This window comes from Hylobates moloch, unplaced genomic scaffold, assembly GCF_009828535.3.
Source record: "Hylobates moloch isolate HMO894 unplaced genomic scaffold, HMol_V3 SCAFFOLD_5, whole genome shotgun sequence".
NCBI lineage: Eukaryota > Metazoa > Chordata > Mammalia > Primates > Hylobatidae > Hylobates > Hylobates moloch.
The window spans coordinates 55,279,037-55,288,986 of NW_026652280.1; the positions used below are offsets into that span (position 1 = coordinate 55,279,037).

At 40.3% G+C, this 9,950-nt stretch overlaps 1 protein-coding gene across 2 annotated transcripts in view; it reads left to right on the top strand.

The window, feature by feature from the left end:
* Positions 1-9,950, top strand: part of OSBPL1A (oxysterol binding protein like 1A) — a 233,523-nt gene that overhangs the window by 57,712 nt on the left and 165,861 nt on the right. For both annotated transcript variants that reach the window (XM_058438552.1, XM_032152621.2), the window contains exons 6-7: positions 4,159-4,244; positions 5,400-5,544. In XM_058438552.1, the coding sequence (XP_058294535.1) occupies positions 4,159-4,244; positions 5,400-5,544 (231 nt within the window). The remainder of the gene's footprint in view (positions 1-4,158; positions 4,245-5,399; positions 5,545-9,950) is intronic.

Sequence of the window (9,950 nt, forward strand, 5' to 3'; positions counted from 1 at the left end):
AAAAAAAAAAATTAGCCAGGCATGGTGGCACGTGCCTGTAGTCCCAGCTACTCAGGAAGCTGAGGCAGGAGAATCACTTGAACCCAAGAGGCAGAGGTTGCAGTGAGCCGAGACTGCGCCACTGCACTCCCACCTGGCCAACAGTGAGACTGTGTCTCAAAAAAAACAAAAGAAAAAAAGAAAAATTTCTAATTTATGGGAAAGTTTCAAGAATACTGCAGTAAACATTTGTATGTCCTTCACTCAAATTCACCGATTATTAACATTTTGCCATATCTGGTTGAGACTGTTACATATTTTATGTTATTTATTTACTTTTAATTTTTTTGTTGAACTATTTGAGAGTAATTTGCAAACATAGTGATACTTCACCCCTAAATACTTCAGTATCTCTTAAGAACAAGGATTATTTTCTTACATAATCACAATATAGTGCTCGATTTCAGGAAAATTAACATTAACATATTTTTATATTCAGATTCAGCCAGTTGTCCAAATAATGTCCTTTGTAGCATTTTCCCCTCCAATCCTAGATTAGATTCTAGGATCTAATCCAGAAACAATTCCTCAGCCCTTTTCTTGATACTGACTTTGTTTTTTTTTTTTTTTTTTTGAGACAGAGTTTCACTCTGTCACCCAGGCTGGAGTGCAGTGGTGTGATCATAGCTCACTGAAGCCTTGCATTCATGGGCTCAAGCCACTCTCCTGCTTCAGCCTCCCAAGTAGTTAGGACTATAGGCATGCACCACCATGCCTGGCTTTATGTTATGTTATGTAATGTATGTTATGTATGTTATGTTTGTTATGTTATGTATTACTTTATTTTATTTTTATAGAGAAAAGGCCTCAATATATTGCCCAGGCTGGTCTGGAGCTCCTGGCCTCAAGTGATTCTCTTAATTTGGCCTCCTAGAGTATTGGGGTTAACAGGCATGAGCCTTGCCACCTGGCCGATATTGACCTTTTTGAAGAGGAAAGCGGTTGTGGGATTATTTGTAGAATGGCCCTTGATTTTGCTTTTTCTCTTGTGATTAGATTCAGGATATGTATTTCTGTCAGAAGCATTATGTAGGTGAGTTTCTTTCCCATGCCAGTGCATCCTATTAGGAGGCACATAATGTCACTTTGTTTCATTATTAGTGATGTTAACTCTGATCACTTTGTGGTCCACTGTAAAGGCATCTTTTCCCTTTGTAATTAATAAATGACCTACAGGGAGAAAAACTGAGACAATGTAAATACCCCATTTACCAATAAACTTCTACTCAGTGGTTTTAGCATTCATGGATAGTATTTGTCCTAATCATTGATTACTCTAGTGGTTGCAAAGTAATGATTTGCTATCATGAATGAAATATATTTTCCAGGTGCTCTCCTGCATTTCAAGTGTACTACTATTCAGCCTATTCTCTGCATGTATGTAAGCATCAGTCGGGACAGAGGTAGACTTTGTGACCTCTAAGATCCTCACTTACTTGATTCTGATGGAAAAGAAAGACAGTTTAGAGTGATACTAAATTTAAATCTTATAGGACAAATATTTTTTGGATTTGTAGGATTTGCTTTAAGAATATTTATTGAGAGATAAAGTATATGCAGAAAAGTTCACATCATGAATGTATAGCTCCTTTAGAATGATTTCTGTAGAACACATCTCTGTAAACAGCACCCACATCAACAAGCAGAACACTGCGAGTGTTCTAGAAGACTGACCACCCAGACTAGAATATTTGATTTTCACTGATGTAATCAGCAGTTTTATTTCAGTGTCCTGAAAGAATACAGGACAGGAACATAATCTAAGAACATATATAGTATTTTCAACTCCAAATTCCTGACCATTTTCCTTCATTTATGAGCCTAGACAACCTAGAAAGAAACAAGGGTATCTTTTATTTTCCTTCCCTAAAACCTGGGACAAACATGAAGCATTATTTGAATATTCAACACATATTTATTGACCAACTATACACTGTGCCAGACACTGTCATAAATGATTTGGTTACACAGACAGATAAGAACAAGTACCTGGCTGGGCGTGGTGGCTCACGCCTGTAATCCCAGCACTTTGGGAGGCCAAGGCAGGCAGATCATGAGGTCAGGAGATTGAGACCATCCTGGCTAACATGGTAAAACCCAGTCTCTACTAAAAATACAAAAACAAATTAGCCAGGTGTGGTGGCAGGCACCTGTAGTCCCAGCTACTTGGGAGGCTGACGCAAGAGAATGGCGTGAACCCGGCAGGCGGAGGTTTCAGTGCGACTGGATCGCGCCATTGCACTCCAACCTCGGCGACAGAGTGAGACTCTGTCTCAAAAAACAAAAACAAACAAAAAAAAAGAACTAGTACCTGGCTTCAAGAATGACAGAGGGGTAAATTACAGGTCAGGGTGATACATGCAGTGGGGGAGGGATGTACGAGAGGTATAGGAAATATCATTGTTCTCAAAGAGTTCCTAGTTCAGCAGCCATAGAACCAGTGGGAGGAAAGATCGAAAATAGTGCGTCCCAGCAGCAGAAGCCATGGACAGTCTACAGAGAGGCTTGGCTGTCTTCTGAAGTAGAGTCTGGGTGTGGAAATAAAAATGTGGGAAAAGAAGATGATGGTATATAGCAATGTTAGTCATTTCTTAAGACAAAGGTAAACTAGTTTCAGCAGTTCCTGGATTCAGTATATGTGCTCCCTATAGTTTAAATGCAATGGTACGTGTAGAGTCTTAAACAGCATTTAGCACATAGTGATTACTATTAACAAATGTTCATCTGTTTCCCCAGTCACCTGGCTCCTCAACCTGCTTCTCTGTCCATGACTTGACTTCAGCCAGGATAACCTGAAAAACCTTTTATAGTTCCTCCTTTGCAGCCTCTGCACAGGACGTTGTAGACGTATATTTAGTGGGATCACCAAGCCTTTCTTTGAAATTGCTTCCTTTCTATAAACCAAAATAGAATTCAGATCTAGCAGAAATTAGATCTTACTTACATATTCCATTCTCTTACACAAATCAGATTACCAGTTGCTCTTTTCCTGTAAGTATGACTTCAGAGGAAGCATAGTGATAAGAGCATGGACTCTGGAACTAGCCTGCTTGAGTTCAAATCCCAGCTCCTCCACTTCTGGTTGTGTGACCTTGGTTAAATTCCATAACCTCTTGGTGCCTCAGTTCCTTTGTAAAAATCAATATAATAACAACACCTACCTCAGAGTAGTTAATGAGGATTTAATGAGTTAGTATTTTTAAGGAGCTTTGAATAGCACTTGGCATGTAGTAAGTGCTAAAGTATTTGTTAAAGATATAAAAATAGGCAAGGTGGCTCATGCCCGTAATCTCAGTGCTTTGAAAAGTCAATGCAGGAAGATTGCTTGAGGCCAGGAGTTTGAGACCAGCCTGGGCAACATAGTAAGACCCCTGTCTCTACAAAAAATAAAAATATTCACCTGGTGTGGTGGTGCACACCTGTGGTCCTAGCTACTTTGGAGGCTGAGGCAGGAGAATCGCATGAGCCCAGGAATTTGAAGCTGCAATGAGCTATGACTGTGCCACTGCACTGCAGCCTGGGTGACAGGGTGACAGGCTTGGTGATCCCACTAAATGTACATCTACAATGTCCTGTGCAGAGGCTGCAAAGGAGGAACTATAAAAGGTTTTTCAGGTCATCCTGGCTAAAGTTATGGACAGACGACCTCCTCAACATATATACATACATACATAAATTTTATATTTTTATGTGGCAATTTATAGATAAATTGATATGTCTGCATATATTTATATGACATGTATGTCTTTCTATCAGTGCTATTTCTTATTGTTATTTTTCACATTCTGAGGTTCTAGAAGGTATGAACTCCACTTATCTACCTCTCCGAGGCAAATATGGAATAGTATTTCAGTACATAAAAGTAATCCATAATTAGTTTTGATGGTTATTGTTAGTGAGTGAAATGCTTAAAGACTTCTGAAAACCTGAATTCATCCAAACCTGAAATAAATAGAACTCTGTAATCTGAATTGTAAGGTAATAACAATAAATTTTAACTACATTTGAATTATAATCCAAAACATTTTGGTTTTTCTCATCATGATCACTTTATTCTTTATAATGAATTTATAATTGGATCCTGACTAGCAGTGGATAATAAGTATTTTTCTTTTGCAGCTGTAGAAAGGACTCAACAAAGAAAGCTTGAAGAATTACTTTTAGCAGCAGCAAGAGAAGGCAAAACAACAGAACTCACAGCTCTGGTAAAACAAACACAAAAACCCCAAAAAACAAAAAGCAGTCTTTACACTTCAGGAAAATTTTTACTTAATGTTAAGTACATAATTTAGTTGAATTGTGGAACCAAGAACTCCAGAGATCATAATAGGAGAACCAAAGTTCTTAATATCTAAAAACACTCAGCATGGTGATAGTTTAAGCAGGACACATTTTAAATGGTGATATTTTTCTGAATTTCTGATTTACACCCACCCTAATCCCCCTGAAAACCTGATGGATAAGAATCTGATTTTTCATGGTAAATAGTTAACGTAAGGACAACTTATATATATATTACATATATTTTGTGATTAAGCCAATTGAAACATAATAAATAGGACCCTATAAAGGAATAAGTTTTTCTAGTTTTGATCAGCAGTAGTTTCTGGGAGGAATGCTACACTTCTGGAAGGTACTATGCAAAGAAGGGACAGTATTTTGCAATACTTATACCACATTAGACTGAAAGGTTTGCCTGTTCCCTGCCGCCCCTTAGAAGACCTACTTTCCAGCTTCCATTCCTGCACACTCTCATTAAACATGAAACTCTAAATTTGTTCCGAATTCATGACTGAAGCACTGCCATTTGCTTTAAAGTTATTTCAGCTCATTTGAAAGGGCCTCTTTGGTTTCTAAGTATAGCGCCCAAAGCAGTTTTTAAATTTTGTGAAATGGAGTCTATATAAAGAAGCTTCTAAAGCAATAAGTTAGGAACAACAAATTCAGTAGAACCTTGACATTTACACATTTAACATTTATGGTTTTAACTCTTCTGAAAGACTGGCAGACTGATTTGTAATTCTGCTGTCACAAGTATGAATTGCAAGGCTGGTAGGGGCCAGTAAATCATTGTGAAATCTTAGTGTCTGAGGTGTGTGAGATGGCCCTGGCACAGTGCAGAGTGTCTGTTGTCAGAGGAGTGTGAGACCCGGACACAGGCCTGAGAGCTATCTCAGGGCATCTGAGAATAAGCATGGAAGTGGCAGGGTTGGCTGCTTTAGTGAGCAAGAAACCACTAACAGCCTAGATGCCAAGGAGCTCGGCTATTCTTCAGGCTCTGCTGATACACCCTCCTGTGAATTATGAGAGAAAGTCTATTTTTGATATATAATTCTGCATTGCATTTTTTTGATTGTTAGCTCAACAGGCCCAATCCTCCTGATGTTAACTGTTCGGATCAGTTAGGAAATACACCCTTGCATTGTGCAGCTTACCGGGCCCATAAACAATGTGCCTTAAAGCTTCTAAGAAGTGGAGCAGACCCTAATCTGAAGAACAAAAATGGTAAGCATGTTGGTGAAAACCATCGTTGGCCATTTTGAAACTATAAAATGAAGTCAATACCATATAAAATTGTTTTGTTTCACTATCCAGCCTTTGTTAAACTGTATAGTTTCTATTTAATTTTGGAGCCAAGGCATTCACACAAAAGAAAAAATGATGACAAAGGTAGATCCTACCCTCAAGGAAAAGATAAGTGCAGTTGATTCTTGTTATTTGCAGTAGCTGTATTCTATAAAGTTGCCACTAGCACTGAATTAGAGAACACTGAACTATTGTTCCTAGGGGAAAATACAGGATTAGGTTCCTGCAAGCCTTGGGTCACAACATTTTCATGAATTGATCATTATGCAACCTTTTTTTTTTTTTTTTTTGCTGTTTCTATTTAATACATATTGTTGACTCATTCACATTGAACTCATAGCCAACAGCATCATAGCTCACGCTTGAGTAAAGTTTTCTTCAGAATGCACATCACAGCCTTTTCCACTGAGGTACATTAGACAGCACTACAGCACAATGCTAGGGGCCTTGTTGTTTTTTTTTTTTTTTTTTTTTTTTTTTTGTGAGACAGAGTCTGTCCCTGTTGCCCAGTCTGGAGTGCAGTGGTGCCATCTCAGCTCACTGCAACCTCCTCCTCCTGGGTTCAAGTGATTCTCCTGCCTCAGCCTCCCAAGTAGCTGGAACTGCAGGCATGCACCTGTAGTGCACCATGTCTGGCTGATTTTTTTGTATTTTTAGTAGAGATGGGGTTTCACCATGTTGGCCAGACTGGTCTTGAACTCCTGACCTCAAATGATCTGCCCACCTCGGCCTCCCAAAGTGCTGGGATTACAGTTGTAAGCCACCACGCCTGGCCGCTTGGGGCCATTTTAAACAGCAAAGTCACCAACAAAAAATACAAAAGGTGGAAAGTGTGACCCTAAATAGACCATGACGAGGACATTTGTTTATAGTAGGAGAGCTTCTAGAATGAAACAAGAAGGCCAGGCATCACCTTCTTCTACCTCAGCTGGAAAATGAGCACTGGGCAACCCACATTTTTCACCACTCTGGGCATGTTTGTGAATGACTGAGAAACTACAGTGAATATTGACCTTGGGGTTACAAGTGAATTTTAGCAGTAGGCAAATATGGAATACGTTAATAATGAGGATTGACTGTACATGTGTGACAATTTGAAAGACAGAATCAGAAGCCAGAAAAGAAGTTGTAAAAGGTGTCTTGGGTATTTAAAAGAGGAACATGCCATCAGGGCCTTTTCACATCACTTTTTAGGATGCTGCCTGCTGCCTGCTACCAGCCTGGGTTAGGCCTCATCAGGGGTCCCACAGGACCCTGTGTTCACCTCCATCAGAGCCTAAATGACACCCCATGGTATTTGTTGGCTTATGATGCTGTCTCCCATGAGACTGAACTCCTAAGGGCAGGCCTCATACTTCATTGTCTGGTTCACCCAGCACCTAGAGTAATGCATAGCACATAACACCTGGGAAGGGCTGCCTGTTTGTTGAAGGTTTGGAGTCATTAGAAATAGTTTCACAGGCCGGGCGCAGTGACTCAAGCCTGTAATCCCAGCACTTTGAGAGGCCGAGGCTGGTGGATCACTTGAGGTCAAGAGATTGAGACCATCCTGGTCAACATGGTGAAACCCCGTCTCTACTAAAAATACAAAAATTAGCCAGGCGTGGTGGCATGCACCTGTAGTCCCAGCTACTGGGGAGGCTGAGGCAGGAGAATTGCTTGAACCCAGGAGGTGGAGGTTGCAGTGAGGCGAGATCACGCCATTGCACTCCAGCCTGGCAACAGAGTGAGACTCTGTCTCAAAAAAAAAAAAAGAAATAGTTTCATAAAGGAATAGGTACTTGATACAGATCCTGAAGCCCTACTAGGATTTAAAAAATGTTTTCATTTCTAGGGGCTGGGCACCGTGGCTCACGCCTGTAATCCCAGCACTTTGGGAGGCCGAGGCGGGTGGATCACCTGAGGTCAGGAGTTCAAGTGGTGGCACGTGCCTGTAGTCCCAGCTACTCAGGAGGCTGAGGCAGGAGAATCGCTTGAACCCGGGAGGCAGAGGTTGCAGTGAGCTGAGATTGTGCCACTGCACTCCAGCCTGGGCAACAAGAGCAAAACTGTCTCAAAAAAAAAAAAAGTTTTTATCTCTAAATACTTTACTTTGTACCTTCATTACCATTATTGTCTTTTTATCTGGAGCCTTTTTGTCTTGATAATAATGGTAGTTAATAACAATACCATTATAATCTAGTAAGATTTTGATAAGCAGGAGTTTGGGAAAGGGTATTCTGAGCAGAGGGAAGATTATCAGAAAAGGTTAAGGTGAAAAATGCAAATCAGGTATAGGTGAAATCCCCAGTTTGCTGCATCCAAGGGCACATCCAGGGGAGCAGTCGGAGGTCATCCCAAAATGCAGGTTACACTTGTACAGTAGGGCCATTGAAATGGTCTTGGGTGAGAGGTGATTAGGACCTGAACTTTTTGTTTTCAAGGAGCAAGACACATTTATTTCTTAATAATAAAACAAAAATTCTTCAAGCAGATATCATATTCAGTATCAAAAAGCCTCAGGATAAAAAGGTGCCTTAAGCTTGGTGTAACCAGATTACATTTAAGTACTGTTGTAGACCCACATAACCAATCAGCTTTGAGGAAAATAGTTTTGCCATCACAACAGTTTAAGATAAAAAAAACATATTCAATTTAAAATTTATAATGTTATTATAAGAGCTGTCAAATCAAGTGCCTTATGTAGAATAATGGTCTAAAAAATGAGCTTACCATAGTAAGATTTAGAAGGTGCTTTCCTTGGTGAATTTGAGTTTTGAAGTTTAGAGACTTTTTTTATACAAAGATATTTGTGGAAGCAAAGGTGAATATTAGCTATATGCTATAGTCATAAATCATTAGCCTTCATTGCAAGGCCAATGTACCTATGTTCAATTTTATATATTCAGTTAATATATATTTTATATGTAATTAGAATTAACTGGTACGTTATATGCATGGACAACTCAGTGACTGGATTTGTATTACATAAGGCTAGCAGGACATACTGTTCTTTTTTTTTTTTTTTTGACAGAGTTTCACTCTGTCACCCAGGCTGGAGTGCAGTGGCATGATCGCGACTCACTGCAACCTCCGCCTCCTGGGTTCAAGTGATTCTCCTGCTTCAGCCTCCTGAGGATTACAGGCATGCGCCACCATACCCGGCTAATTTTTGTATTTTTAGTAGAGATGGGGTTTTGCCATGTTGGCCAGGCTGGACTCGAATTCCTGACCTCAGGTGACCCACACGCCTCAGCCTCCCAAAGTGCTAGGATTACAGGTGGGAGCCACTGTGCCCATTGTCTTTTAAAAATTTTCTCCTTAGAGATGGGGTCTCACCCTTTTGCTCAGGCTGGAGTGCAGTGGTGCCATCTTTGCTCACTGCAGCCTCAAACTCTGAGCTCAAGTGGCCCTTTTGCCTCAGCCTCCTAAGTGGCTGGGACCACAGATGCATGCCGCTATGTCTGGCTAGGACCTGAGCTTTATTGACATCTATAGGAGTGGAAAGGGGAAAGAAAATTGGTTAGAGATCCCCTGCTTGACTGGCTGTTATGCTCTAGACTCTCACTGTCTAACAGAAATATGATGGGAGTCACATATGTAATTTTAAGTTTCTAGTAGCCATGTTAAAAGTGAAAAAAGAGGTGAAATTAACTGTAATTATGTGTTTTACTTAAAGTAATATATCCAAAATGCCATTTCAACATATAATTGGTAAACAATAATTATCAGTGAGATCTCATATTCCTTTTCTGATACTAAGTCTTTGAAACCTGGTGTGTATTTCTGCACTTACAGCACATCTCAGTGTGGACTAGCCACATTTGAAGCACTGGGTAGCCGTATGTGATTACTGTCCACCATATTGGACAGTGCAGCTCTACACATAATAAGCTATCCCGGAGGCTCTCTGGTTCACTGTGTTGTCCTCACCTTGCACATACTATTCTCTCTGCCAGAAGTGCTCTTGTCTTTCTTGTCCACCTGGTAAACCCTAGTCTTGCTTTAAGAGCTAGCATAAACTCTGCTTCCCCAGAGAGCCTTTCCCTGATCCCTAAGACAGATACAGGTTCATGGAGCAGGAGAGAATGCAGAAATCAACCCATGTAAGTATGGTGATTTAATTTTCGACTGAGGTGTGAAGATAGTCAATGGAAAAGGATAAACTAAGAGTTACAAAAGCAAAAATTGACGTCAAAGTGAGATTTTGGCTGGGTGTGGTGGCTCACACCTGTAATCCCAGCACTTTGGGAGGCCGAGGCAGGTGGATCACGAGGTCAGGAGACCGAGACCATCCTGGCTAACACGATGAAACCCTGTCTCTACTAAAAAAAAAAAAAAAAAAA